Source organism: Clavelina lepadiformis, chromosome 3 (assembly GCF_947623445.1).
Source record: "Clavelina lepadiformis chromosome 3, kaClaLepa1.1, whole genome shotgun sequence".
In the NCBI taxonomy this organism is placed as follows: domain Eukaryota; kingdom Metazoa; phylum Chordata; class Ascidiacea; order Aplousobranchia; family Clavelinidae; genus Clavelina; species Clavelina lepadiformis.
Genome location: NC_135242.1, coordinates 15,583,013 through 15,597,812, shown reverse-complemented (window position 1 = coordinate 15,597,812; position 14,800 = coordinate 15,583,013). Strand labels below are relative to the sequence as shown.

Genomic DNA, 14,800 nt, shown 5'->3' with positions numbered 1-14,800 from the left:
AAAGCACCGTCAGTAACGGTACCGGTACTTGGCAAAAAATGTACCGACGGTTCCGGTATTCGGTACTATTTAAAAAAAGTAGTTTGGAACTTTGTCGGTACTTATCACCAGTACTTGTTGTGTAAAAGATGCTGCTGCAAATGCAATGTTTGCCGCTGTTAAGCCCCCGGTAAAGGATGCTGCAGGTCAAAACATAGGTGACCTTAAACGTTTGCCATTTTACTTGACATTTCCAGATTAAAAAAGATCAACAGATGCTAAAATTAGTATTAAGGATTAATTAACATGTATTTTTGAAAGCATACTTGTTCAAATTTTGTAATAATCACGTGAAAAGTACCGAGTACCAGGATCGACTGAAATTTCTTAAAAAAAGTAATACGGTACAAAGATTTGGTACTTTTTCTCAAAAGCACCGACGGTACCGGTATCGTTACTGAAAAGTACCGCGGAACTGCCCACCTATGCCGATGAATCACTTCACAAGTCAGGAAGGAAAAGAAAAAAAGAGATCGCTTAGTCTTAAATTAATTATATATAAATAAATTGAAACATATATGCCTTACTAGGGTTAACAGCGAAGAAGTGTTAAACTGCGTTTTCAATAACATTATTTGGTTTCACTTTTAGACAGTCTATAAGAATGAAAAAAACAAAGTTAAACAGAAAAAAGGGAAATATATATCGTTTCGGATCGCCAAAAACGCAGCCATTGGTAAAAAAAATTTTTTGAAAAGAAAGTAATATGCTTAGCGAGTGCTTTGAGTTTCTCGTTATTCATCGAGAAGAAAAAAGAAATTTAATGAACAAGAAAAGAAGTAATTGTAATCGCACTAGTTGATAAGATTTTGCGTCACTAACGTACGTTCGTACAACTTAGCGAGATGTAGTTGTAATCACACCCCTCAGCTACGGGCTTGCCTTGCCAGCAAACAAACCAAAAAACTTACTTGCCGCTGAAAAAGAAACTTTTGGTATAAGTTATCTGAAAAACAACCCCGTAAAACAAGTATAAGTTATTTTGCGGTTTTCAAAGTCAAAAATATTTATAACTTATATGTATTTAGTGCTCCAAATGAGCTATATTTTATTCATTTGTTTATAAATGTAGTCATAGTTTAATCATTCATCATAGCTCTAGACATTATACACAATATGTTATTTTCAACTCTACTGTTTCATAAAAACACTGTAAGAGCCTTTCATTAAATAAACAGACATTCTCGTGGTAGATTTTACTTTCTGTCAGTGCTGACTCTTTTTCTTCTGTCTTCAACATCTACAGTTCTACACTCTTGGCCTACCGAACACAATGTCGTGCAAGTAGCCTATGCTAACGCGGGCAATTTGGTCGTCGTGTGCTTAGCACGGAAATAGGGAATAATGAGCGGGACTGTTTGCCAGAGCACGACTACTCGATCGGCATAATATCCCCATATATATCCTTCAGATGTATCTTTCCCTCCTGCCTCCAAGTAGCCTATCTCGAGTCTGGATTTGACGTTCACGTACCGCCAAATGACGTCAACATTTGGAGTCATTACGCAACAAACCCTACATCTCGCGCCTCTATGATACTTTACCTGGATGGTTCAGACTGAGCTCTGGGGCTGATACTTTGCGTACAGCAGCCCAGGCCCTAATCTGCTCCATTGCTGAGTACTGCACACTTATGTGGTGATAAAATACGCACAGTCTTACCAGCCACCGCCAACACATTAGACACTGTGATAAATGCTTTGTTTTGCGCAATGTGACTGCTCAATGTCTGCTAATGCTCATTCTCACACCACTGGACAACCTTTTCATCCTTGGGGGCAAGGTCATGGGAACGAAATTGTAGAAGTGAATCGGTAATCATTTATCGGTGTTAGGTTTTGCCAATAGGCTAACTTTTAAACAAATAAGGGAACAAGATTTTGTTTGGGTGTGCTATTTTACGGTTACATAAGATGTCTATATTTACTGGCCTTTTTCCCTTTAAAAGTTACATGGAAACGTTGTTATGGAAACATCTCGTAACACAAATGTCCGGTAGAGTAAATCAGAGTTGGTTTTGCTGGCATGGTCAAAATAAAGCATTCCATAAGTTCAAAGTTTGCAGGCAAATTAGCTTCTGTCAAGATATTGAATGTGACGATGGTAGTCCGTTGGAATTGCAGTTGTGAAAGTTTTCTTATGGTCTATATCCATACGAACGTCCAAAGATTGTTAGAATGGTGTAACTTTCATAGGCTGTAACCCAGAAGATTTTGAGCATTCACTGCTTTGTAACTTAGCTTGATAGCTTTACATTGAATTGTGCAAGCATAAGCACTATGGTGAGACTTTGCACACAATGAATTTACACGAAATGATCACAATATTATCAGTTCGTTTTTGCAATAAATTGTGTCACAGATTTACCGGTATATTTTGCCCCACTGCCCACTAGCCTAGGCCAACCATGATCACTTTTTAGTTTCTGGCAGTTTTTTTTTTCAGGTCAGAGCAAAAGACCTTAATGACCGTATATGTGGTCTTTCGATGTCTTGCATCAGTTATATGTACACAATCTGTAATATAGTAACAATAATGCTTTCACAGTTTTATGTAGGCCTATCGTATTTGGTAAAAAATGAATTGAAATAAAGTCAGCTATCATTAAGAAAGTCATGTTTAAAACATGAAAAATGTTTTCTGATAAATTGTAGAATAAAATTTGGTAGTAAAATTGATTTAATACTTTCCAAAATGGAACAACCCAACTGGAAAGTTTGTATGATGTGCCGAAGAAAAAGCCGCTTTGCACCATAATCTGTGTCATAACATTGGCATGACTGCATGATGCAAACTTAGGCTTATATATTATTAGTGCATTTATCTGGTACACTGAAAGCAAACTTTCCAGTAGAGTACAACAAACAATTTATTTTTTATTTGAACTGACTGTCATGGATTTTAATGCGGTAATGGTTCTAAAACGAATGGTAAGTGAACTAATCTTTTTTCAGTCTCAAAAAGAGATTGACCATCTACCATAATATACGAAAACAAAATCTAATAGAGATACTTTATCGGTGTCTGTTAAAATTACCCTATTTTATAATAATAGAGAATAAATGAGTAAATGAATTTGAGAGCTTATAGACCAAGTTAGCTAATATCAGGGGTAACTTCAAATTAGCTAACATAATTTGAGTTTTTCCCTTTTGCGCTGCAGTGTTAAAAACCAAAAAAAAAATATTTTGTAGTCCTAATAGTTTCAGATGATTTAGGCCTATTTTTTAGATTAATTGTGATTAAATCTAATTAAATGTAGTGGTAACAATAAGTAAACAAAGGAATGTTATGTTACTGAAAGGTGCAGGCTACCAGCAAGGCAGTGACAAATAGCTTTAAATTGTATTTTTTGTGTAGGAATGCTGCATTAAAAAGAAACAGTCCAGTAAATTATACAGCTTACCATGGTGAATACTTGTATGATATGATAGTATGATAAACTTCTTTGACATCCATGGCAAGGTATAAGTACAAGTCACATGCAGGCACAATGACTGTCAATGTTCTTTGCATTTTGTTACTTGTTAGGCTCTTGGATAGCCTAAATAATGACCCAGTCATAAACAACTTTTGGTGCTTTACTATGTACTGATTAAATGCAATTGCATACTGCAGCTCTGAATGCACTAATGATATGACATTTTACCTATGCTAACGAATGGTCAATCGATGAAAAAAAACCAAACTAATTTTTTAAAATAGGTTTATAACTTAGATATTTTGTGTAAAAATAAGTTTATTTTCTCTATTTCCAAACAATAATTTTAGCAAAACTTACAGGAGGTTAGCTGTACACATATCTTTGTTTTTGAAGTCTACTGATAAAATTATGTAAAACTTTGAGCTAAGAAAATTGCTCAAACACAATATATTCTCATCATGGTCATAATTGCATATCACCATGCATTCTAGGCTTTATTTTAAATACAAAAGATTGTAATATGATCATAAATTGTGTCCAAACAAAGAAGCAGTTAAAATAGTTTTGAAGTTTTCTATTTGAATTTTTAGGTAATACATTAGACTTTGTTGTTCTTAAAGTTTATTTATCAAGTATAATATGGGATCTGATGATGTAAATAAACTCGAATTATTGTCCACAATTGGTTTTAATGGAGATGTAAATGGAGGCCTCATAATTCATCCTGACAGGTTTGCATTGCATGAGGCTTTTTATATATTATTTTCCTGTTTTGCTAATAAAGTGCTTGGCAATATTTAACAAATGTTTTTGTAATTTCACCAACAGAGAACATATGGTTTATCCATTGGGATGTACAGTTATTGTTCGCAACCTTAACACCAATACGCAGGAGTTCTTGACAGGACATACAAACAATGTATCTTGTTTAACTGTTTCCAAAAGTGGCAAATACCTTGCTTCAGGCCAGGTAAAAAATTTTTTTACCTAATTGTACAACAAGATATAAAGAGTCAATCAATGAAGTCAATCTTAAAAAGTATACGATTGCAATTAAAACAACAAATGCATGAAGCATTTATACTAACATGTTTCAAATGTAAACATTTTTGCCTTTTCAAAGTAAATACAAGCAAATAAATGATAAAGTTAATGGTGGAATAAGTATTTATGTGTACTCCGTACAAGAGTAACCTTACTTATAAACATTTGCTTTTACTTATTTGCTCTGAAAAGGGACAAATGTTTACGTCTGAAACATGTTGGTATAAAAATGTAGGATTCCTGAATTTATTTCTTTAATTGCAACTTTTTTGGTTTTTAATTGTACTTGCAAAAATGTAATATAGAGTAGTTTGAAATACATTGGTATACAGCAAAATGTGCTAAATTATGTTGATATGTTTGTTTGTGTCTAGGTAACTCACATGGGCTTTAAAGCTGATATAATTGTCTGGGACTACAAAGCCCGCAGCTTACTCTACCGGCTTACTTTGCATAAAGTTAAAGTTGAAGCACTTGCCTTTTCACCCAATGAACTTTATCTTGTTTCCCTTGGTGGCCAAGATGATGGTTCAGTGGTTGCATGGAATCTTAAAACCGCACAAGCAGTAAGTGGTTTGCATCATTATTTTTTTTCCAAACTTTACATGACTTGCTAATGTATATTATTCATCCAGCCAAGACATGTTATTTACTGACATTGAAGTTTAAACATTGAAAATTATCTCCTCACAATTCACATATAAATATTGTGCTATTGTCCAGACTCCAGATCAACAAAGTGTATAAATATTTTTCTTATTTTACAGGTTTGTGGTTCACCTGCTGCAGTCCAATCTGCTGGAACAACATTTACTGTGAAATATGCAAACAACAGTGATGATGTGTTTATCACTGCGGGGGATGGCACATTGAGAGTGTGGGAGCTTGATTTACAAAACCGCAAGATTCGGCCAACAGAGTGTAACATGGGACAACTGAAAAGAATAGTAAAATGCGTTGAGGTGACACAATGCAATCACATATCAATTTTTACTTTCAACTTTTCTTCAAACCTTATTTACTCAGAGGTGTTTTATAACTTTTAAAAGTACTGTTGCTTAACAGGTTGACGACCAAGACAATTTTTTCTATTGTGGAACCACAAGTGGAGACATCTTAAAAATTAACATGAAAACAAAGTTGGTTGCCAATTTCGGGCCAACCAAAGGAAAATTCAGTCAAGGAATAGCAGACATAAGGGTAATAGTTGTTTACAATATATACTACTTAATCATTTTAATCTGTTAATATATAATATACCAACATAACATATGTTTTGAACTAAGTTATTTTGCTTAGATTCTTAAAAATGGAGACTTGCTCATTGGGGCCGGAGATGGCACTGTTGCTTTGGTGAAAGGCACAAGTGCAAAATATTCTTTGGTTAAGCCACCAAGAAAAGTCAGCGGTTCAGTAACATCTGTTGCTTTGAGAGGGGAAGGGCATCAGTTTTTTGTCGGCACTAAAATGTCTCAGATATTCCGGTATCAAAATGTTTAGTTTGCCAACTTGAAAAAACATTTGCTATGACAATGACAAAATGTTTTAGCAAGGCTTAATTTATTAGAAAAATTCAAAAAGTAATCTTTTATTAAAATTCTATTTTTTACTCTCACCTATTTAACAGATTCAATTTCACTGATTTCAAAGAAGAATTAATAATGTCTGCCCATTATCAACCTGTGCTTGACATTGCTTTCCCATCTGGATGCTCTGCTTTGTATGCAACTTGTTCTGGAAATGATATCAGAGTTTGGCACACCCAAACATCCCGAGAACGCCTTAGGATTACTGTTCCCAATATGATTTGCCATGCGATTGAGTTTATGGAAGTATGTTTGGCTTATGTAGGATGAATTCTTTTCAAATTTGTTCATGCACTGGTCATGATTATTGCTATTTTTTAGGACGGACATTCGCTCATAACTGCATGGAATGATGGAAAAATTCGAGCATTTTTGCCTGAATCTGGCAAGCTTTTGTATATCATCAATAATGCTCACAACTCTGGTGTAACAGCAATTGCTACGACATCAGATTGTCAAAGAATTATTTCTGGAGGTGGAGAAGGGCAGGTAGTGACTTTCACGTCTGGCTTTAGCTTTAGTTTACAGATCTTAAATTGATACCTTTAATACCTTACCTTAACCCTTATGATGGAATAATCCAAACCACATCATAAGAATCAGAATTTCCAAACAGAAATTGTTGGCAAGTGATAGAATTTTATTCAAAATTATTAACCCAAACTCTCAAAATTGTTCTGAAACATCAGAAGTTTTCTAAATCTTTAACTTTGGATCTGCGGTCTTTTGCATAGTGCAGTGTAGGGATTGGATTATGTACTGTATACACAGTTCTTTGGAATTATCCTATCACCTTCTGTTAACCAACATATCCTATGAACTTATTTGCTAGGTGCGTGTATGGGACATCTCAACCAACCCGTTGACACAGAAACTGAAAGAAGCCATGAAGGAACACAAGTCAACTGTCACATGCATAAAGGTGAACTTTTCCCGGTCTATCCCAATTCTAATATTTTAGTTGCTGTACTTACTAGGGATGTGCCGCGAGGAAAATTATTCGGGTTCGTGCGAACCCGAATATCATGAAGGTCGACACGAACGAATCCCGAATCTATTCGTATTAGAACCAAACAATAAAATTTCCTCCAAAGTTGTCAAGTCTTGCTTCTAAAATCGATAAACAAATCGCTTTCTTTCGAAAAATAGTATTTAAAAACGATCGAAAAAGTAAAATTGTTAGGAAAACAACCTTCATTGTAAGTACTGCTGACTCTAGTTTAGCATTGTCCGGAAACTAGATCATCATTTTTTGACGAAAGTCAGTAAATTTATAAGTAATATTGTATTCGGGTTCGCCATTGTTGGTATTCGTGTTCGCCCGAATCTTCCATAAAGGCGATATTCGGCGAATCTATTCGGGTTTGGGTTCGTATCGGCCCATCCCTAGTACTTACCGATTTACGTTTTCAACAGGTGATGTCCGACAATAAGCAATGCGTTACGGCATCATCCGACGGAACTTGCATAATATGGGACTTGCTTAAATTTACTCGATTTCAGATGGTTCTGGCAAACACACTTTTTCAATGTGTCTGTTATCATCCTACAAACCATCAGGTACTGAACCAACCACATTTTTAATATGTTTTGTGACTTTCAATAAAGTGAATTCATGGCATAACGTTTCCACATACGAGTTCATGCTTAATTTACTAATAAATAGCAAAATGCAATACTCTTGATACTTTCTTTTAATTTAGCATTAATCAATGTTTTGCAGATTATCACTTCTGGTACCGACCGCAAAGTTGCTTATTGGGATACATTTGATGGAAGTCAAATTCGAGAAGTGGATGGCTCAATGTCAGGATCCATCAATGGAATGGACATTTCTCCTGATGGCAAACAATTAATCACCGGTGGTGATGACAAATTGGTTAAGGTAGATTATTAGCCCACATATTTAACCAACATTTAAATACTTTGCCACGAGATACTGGCGAATTTCGAAGGACTATATTAACATTGCACATTTGCGCAATACCATAGCGTTCTGTTTATTCTTTCAAATTCAAGCTTAGCTGGATATATCATAAGAACACGCTTTATCGCCATTTATAGATATGGGACTACAATTGTGGCACGGAAACCGATATCGGTGAGGGTCACAGCGGCAACATAACGCGTGTGAAGATGTGTCCCAACCTTCAGTTTGCGGTTAGTGTCAGTACTGATGGCGCTATTCTTCTCTGGAAATACCCATGCAGGGAGTGATCAGTTTTGTTACTTGGATAGTTTTAATGTATTATTTTCCAGACTGCGTTTGTATCTTGCATTTGTTTTATACGTACTGTTGGAGTCTATACTTTACCCTCGTGCTGTTCTGCTGTAATAAACTACGCATTTTACTATTTTGTGTTAAAATGCGAACTTTTTTATCTAACATGTTCTGTTCTTTTTGCGATTTCTCTTTGCTACGTCATAGCAAATTATTTTCGGCTGAAACTAATTAATTCTAAAACTGCGTTTGCACAACTGGCCATGCAACAGTTCAATAAAAAAGAACGTTGGATTGTTTGACACAAAAATGCGAGTGCTGTGTCAGAATCTCTATCTTCGAACTGAAGAAGGTTTTTGCACGACTTAAACTCGGTGATGATTCCTCACCGCTTAAACCCCGGTTCCCGAGCTTGTCTTTGTGCAAGTTCGAAAAACACATTATTTGTTTATTTTTCGAATTTGGAACTCTTCACCAGGACTACTGAACAGGAACCATCCTCACTTAATGCCTTGATTAGGCTACGTTGTATTACAATGGTAGCGCTGGTGGACACCTAACCCAGGTCGCATTATTGAGACCTTTACGCTCTGACCCCTCCGAACTAAATGTATACTGTAGATGACAATAATAATAATTTACAGTCAAACTTAGATGGCGGAACAGGGTTGTGGGATCCGGCCTTTCATTTCACTTTAAAAAATTAACGTGTGAAAATAGGGTGAGCACAGTAGTGTTAAATTCTTTGCTCCAGGGCACAGTTTATACCAGCTCCACCCACTAGGCCACAAGTGCATTTAGTGAGTGGGAGCATTGTTCCACGCCTTCTCACAAACCCAATTTATTGGGCCTTAAAACCTACAGTAGGCAGCAATGTACATAGTTTTATTGTCATTTGTTATTGTAAAATCTATTTGCTTCTGTGCAGCGCTCGTATGTTACGGTAGGGTTGAGGCTTCATGGTATATTAATGAATGCATCGCGGTCAGCAAATATACAAATCTGTCAGTGCCTGTTTTTCTGACGAGATTGAGAAATATGCCGAGATTTTTTTGAGTTGGAGCTGCGACGTGTAGGATGACTCGCATCACTTGATTTAGAGTTTTGACGCACTCGTCTACTTTCTTTGTGGTGAGAATGCTGTCTGCTCTGTCGGGAAGTTTTTGCGTTTTGATAAGTTGGCGCCTGAATAGTCTCAGGTAAATATCCATTCTTTTGTGGATAAGGCGGAGATCTGGATCGTTCAGACTCGTGTTGGTTACTTAGTTTTTGGGTTCTGTCAAAATGTCTTTGTGGTTGTCCATCCACAGATGGCGATGAACTTTCCGTCCTCTTGTTTCTGGAAAAATAATTTCATGCATAACGATTAACGAATGTGCAGACAAATGTGATTTGTAGTTGTTCATGATTGTTTATATATGATGGACACAATAATTTCTCGTTCAAAAGTGATCCTATATGGTTTCAGAAAAAAGCTGTTGTAAGCCTATAATGAGTTTAATAGTATTCCCTAATGCATGGGTAAAGACGTTTTCATATATGCCTTGGGGCCAAAAAGCTATTTTTTTGGCTGTGCTTCGAGTTGTTACAAAGTACAAATAATGAATAAAGTTATCATTACGCTGTAAGAACAAAGGCGATTTTGTGGTTAACAGTAAAACATTAGCCTGGCCTAAACGACGTATTAATTGAAACATGAGCTTACTTTTTCCGCTTTCGACGGTACATGAATAAAACTGGTATGGCCAAGAGTGCTAACGCCGCAATGACAATTGCAGCTATAGAGCCGGCTGTTAAAGACGTGTGTCTTTTTGTCTTGTCTTTTATCTCACTGTTTGAATCATCCTTAAACTCTATAGAAAAATTGTTAAATATAGAACAAAACGAAATTAAAATTTGTGATACATGAACCATAATAGCATTTGCTGATGGCCAGTAAATAAATGTATAGCTTACTATCTTTGTGTCGATTAGGGGGAGTTCTTTGATTATTATCATTAGGTGAAATCTTTTTAGAACCAGTATTACGTCTAGTGCTAGAAGTGGATCGAATTCGAGTCGGTATTTTCCGGACTGGAGTGTTCAAATGCATCCATCTTACACGCAGAAAAAACACGAATTTCTGTTTATATGCGTCTGCTGGTAATATCCAACGCAACAAATTAATAACGATCTATACTAATTGCGTGTAAACATATTTCACAATGGAAACACATATTTTGTATGAAAAATAAAACGATAAATAGTGGCAATAAAAACTTACTCGTTATACGTTACATCGTTTTCACTTTCCCCGTTATTCTGTCTATTTATTCCATTGTTATTGTTGTTATTCTGGTTGTTAACGCGGTTATTGACTGCGTCAATGGCAGCGTTGTTGTTATCATCGACGTCATCACTGCTGCGAGTCAATGCAGTCGTTGTAATTTGAGTGGGAACAGGAGCTCCACCAGCCACTTGGTATCGTGTCCATAACCCAGCAAGATCACGAACTGTATTTAGTAAAAAGTAGTTTTATAACATACACAAAAACATAAATAATACTGTTTGTAATTATTTTGATATTGTCTACGTTTTATTTTGAAGCTTATTTATACAACGTTTACTGTAAGTCCTACATCTTGGGGACGAAGGTTGTGTTGTAGCACGGTAACGAACTTGGAAACCTCTGTAATAAGCAGTTATTCCAACCGCATTCGACTCAAGTATAATTTGTATTGACGGTCCTGTAAAATTATGAGAATGAACTCACTACTGAAAGATACACTGTGCTCTAACATTCATGATGTGTCCCAAGTAATTTCTCCTATAGGCGCGAAATTGCACCCACATAAAATTTTTCTTATAATGCAATTCAATAGTTTTCAGTTTGAATATTAAATGGTCTATTAAACAGGTGAATAAAATAAGAGTTATCAATAACCACAATCATTTACTAATTCTGCTAACAATATTTTTAAATATCATTGATATATTATTAATAGTTAACCTATACCATTAACCAATTATGGCAAGATTTGACATGAAACAAATCGGATATATGAATTAAATTTTGCTTGAACGCAATACAGTGATTGGTTATTGCTACAGCATATAGTTATTGCATATACTTAAATAACATGTAAATCACACCATGGAAATATTGTTATTATTTGCAAAAGTTTGATATTTTCATACAAATTAAAACCATTTCCCTAACAAATCTCAAAATCGTTCTAACGCTATAAAAAATGATTAGGTTTCCTGTAAAAAAATGATTAGGTATCCTAAATCCCTTGAAAGTTGGCATATAAGTGTACCTGTAGTAATAATAGGTGGTGGGGGCGTGTTACCGCAGTAGGGACCGTCAAGCTTTCCCGAATATAAATCCAAAAACTTAACGTGCTGCATTGCGCATCCGTTTCCAGGCCCACTGAGCAAATAGAATGAAAGAAAGGTGAGTTCAACACGATATCCACGCTGGGCTTGAATTCTGAAACGAAGTAAAAATGTTCCTAATGTTCATACTTTCTAAGAAATTTATGTATAAATGGTCACAAATATTTCATCATTCCAATGAAAAAACAAAATTTACAAAACTCCATTTACCGCCAGTTGCATTGCGTTTGTCCAGGGAACTTCTTGGGGTAGTTTGGTGTGGTAAAATACCTGTAGCCCGAAATAAGTGCTCTTCCTGCAATACTTTCGCAACCTAGATAAAGTAATTGATATATTTCTTAATTTCATGGAACTATAGGCACAGTAGGTAAATCACAATCTATTGAACATTCTTTGATTGTTAACTTATTTCGAGATCTCCCCTGTGATTGAGGTGGAAAGAAACTGCTCTAAATTTTATACAGATGACTAAACTTTTGTTGTAGGCCTAATAAAAACCAATGAATTTTTGTCTAGAAGTATATTTACACCATAGTACATGACATAACTATTTTACTATAATTCGAATTTCATTTAAGATTATTTAATTAAATAGACTTTTTTAAGCTGGACACTAAATCAAGTAACTTGAAAAAAGGTATAGATACCCCTATATCGGAACGTTATTGACGACTACTCTATAACAACTTGTCTGTAAATACTGCTGTGAAATTACTTTTTTTGCTGTTTTTATGCCATAATCATCTCTTTGTAGATAAACGTCACATCTACTTCTCTCTATAACTTACTAGATGTTGACTGAGAAGTTGTGGATTGAATGCAAGCCTTCAGTAGCAAACTTATTATCACAAAGGGCAAAAACAACCTCTGCATATCGATTTTACACATTGATGCATCTAAGCAATCGAGCAACCAACCTATGGCATATTGAAGTAAACTTTAAATAAATCACCTAAAACGTTATTACAAGAGGTTGTAAAAATAACTTGAACTAAATTTAAATTTATAGCTTTCTCTTCCAATTAGATACGTATAATCTTGTAGGTTACTTGTGCAGGACGGAACTGAAATCATGCTCGTAACTCGTTTGTTTGGGCAAATTTGCCACAATGTTATCTTCATTCATTTTAGTTTTCGTAATCACCGCGTTGTTTAGGCGAACGAACAAACAGTCTTTAATGATGTTATTCAGTAATCTACAGGAAAATACGTCGGGTTGGTGACGTTAGCAGTTAGCGTTAGAACACCTGCCTCGTAGTTATGCGGCCAAGGTTTGATACACTGTTCTGCTAATGTCCTTAGGCAAGACATGAACGACGCTTGCTCCTGTTCAGTGATACTGGTTAACAGTTATAAACAATACCCTATAAAATATTGAAACAACTAATACAAATCACCGCCTAGTTTAAGACGTATGAAATATGTCCTCCGACGGAGAAGAAAGATTGTGATACTAAACCAGGAAGTTATTCAGCCTATAAAAAGGTTAAAACGTCCATGATAAAAGTAATGGTATCGACTTGCTGGTGACAACTAGCACGACAACTAACTCAATTCAGCCTAAACTTCCTAGCTGCACAAACTCAATGATACTTAAGCTGATAATAATTCTCACTTAGAGTAGACAATAGTGAAATCTGCAGTCTTTGTTTGGTTATGTATGTGCAAAAGCAGATACCGTAGTATGACAAAGATTGCACTTCACCGTCAGCTATTGCGAATTTTTTGCGTTTTAGAGATTATTTTTAATATTGCCTATACCTGTAGTCTAAAACAATGTAGCCTGAAGCCTACAGAATTGTTTTTTTTCGCAATTGACATTTATGTCCTAATTTCAGTACCCGACTGTTTAATTCAATTACACTTATATTCATTGAAAGTGAAATTTGAATTTTCAGTGTAATTACGCGGAAACCTCAGTCAGCCTTATATAAGTATGTCACAGACCCGTACAACAATAAGAAGCGCGATCCTCGAAATTATCGGACAAGTTTACTGAGAATACAACTTATCGTTTGTAGCCTGAGGCTTTCAATTTTGGTAGTAAAGACTTAAATGAAAACGTTTTAGCTCTTGTAGCAATTTTACAGCAACAAATTATGTATTGCAGATCCATAGCCCGGTATCTTGTTCTGGCAGCTTGCCAGGCAGCCGTTTACTGGATACTTTGCAAAATCAATTACTGGATAACTGGTTACCATCACACAGCTAATTAGGGAACATTCGCTCTGAGAATTACAGAATTGCTATTTTTTGCATATTTTTTTTTCGGTACTAACACGTCATAAATAAGGATCCAAACAAACCTTAGGCTTACCTTATAGAAGCCAACGTTCTGCAATTATTTCCCTATTCTGTTACGTGCCTAGAAACATCTCAAAACACAACCCTAAAGAATCTTGAATCAGTACACAACATAACCTTACAAGAATCAAATCTCCTAAAACAAAACAATTAAAAGCCGATATGTTTTAAATGTTAAAACGTCCTTTGCCCCTGTTGCTAGTAAAAGTGTTAACTTTTCACAAAACGTTCTTATCTTGAATGCAAAACCAACAATGAAACTATTGTTGCTGACAGATTTAACGGAATATTTCTTTATGTTTACGCAATGGCTTTGAAAACAAACGTATTCTAAAATGAATGTATTGTCATTTATCATTAATGGGAAAATTTTCCGCACTTTCACTTCAGTTTAAAAAGTGGCTATTACTTTGACAATTTACTTTAAAGGTCATTATTGCAAAACCGTGTTAACCTAAATATTTACAATAAAAGTAATTAGCAAAGCTTGGTAGCACCTTAAAGGTTAACTTTCAGTTATCAACACAAGCTTTTGCAAGCTTTAGTTCGCTTAATCAAGGGTAACGAATACAGGTGTAATAATACAATATAATTTGCACTGTGCTATTGCTTTCGTATTACAGTATGGACAATTAAAAAAATTACTCTGTCCCGCCAACAATCTCAACTTACATCAAACTTGTGCTGTTGGCAATTAACACGTTTTGTGTAAAACAATAGTCATTTTTTTAAGAACCCCTTTTTTAGGAAACTGTAAGTCTCATTCTTGAAAGCTATAAAAAAAACTCTTGCATTGGGCTAATT

General features: G+C 35.3%; 2 protein-coding genes across 4 annotated transcripts; one reads left to right on the top strand and one right to left on the bottom strand.

Moving 5' to 3' along the window:
* Positions 1-4,053: 4,053 nt before the first annotated feature.
* Positions 4,054-8,447, top strand: LOC143450783 (cilia- and flagella-associated protein 52-like). Its single transcript, XM_076951473.1, has 12 exons — positions 4,054-4,194; positions 4,292-4,433; positions 4,882-5,073; positions 5,275-5,469; positions 5,573-5,707; positions 5,807-5,991; positions 6,135-6,339; positions 6,415-6,582; positions 6,926-7,015; positions 7,510-7,653; positions 7,817-7,978; positions 8,158-8,447. The coding sequence occupies exons 1-12, from the start codon at positions 4,103-4,105 to the stop codon at positions 8,308-8,310; spliced, it is 1,863 nt and encodes a 620-aa protein (XP_076807588.1). The 5' UTR covers positions 4,054-4,102; the 3' UTR covers positions 8,311-8,447.
* A 535-nt stretch (positions 8,448-8,982) lies between these two features.
* Positions 8,983-14,046, bottom strand: LOC143450784 (uncharacterized). Of its 3 annotated transcripts, none has more exons than XM_076951477.1 (8): positions 14,010-14,046; positions 11,903-12,005; positions 11,614-11,786; positions 10,933-11,040; positions 10,578-10,806; positions 10,271-10,410; positions 10,020-10,167; positions 8,983-9,653 (listed from the first exon to the last, which is right to left on the bottom strand). In XM_076951477.1, exons 3-8 carry the CDS (start codon positions 11,702-11,704, stop codon positions 9,320-9,322), a joined length of 1,050 nt encoding a protein of 349 aa, XP_076807592.1. In that variant the 5' UTR covers positions 11,705-11,786; positions 11,903-12,005; positions 14,010-14,046; the 3' UTR covers positions 8,983-9,319. The 3 variants fall into 3 exon arrangements, with proteins under 3 accessions (XP_076807592.1, XP_076807590.1, XP_076807591.1); XM_076951475.1 differs by lacking the exon at positions 14,010-14,046 and adding an exon at positions 12,481-12,672; XM_076951476.1 differs by lacking the exon at positions 14,010-14,046 and adding an exon at positions 12,408-12,454.
* Between the last annotated feature and the right edge of the window lie 754 nt (positions 14,047-14,800).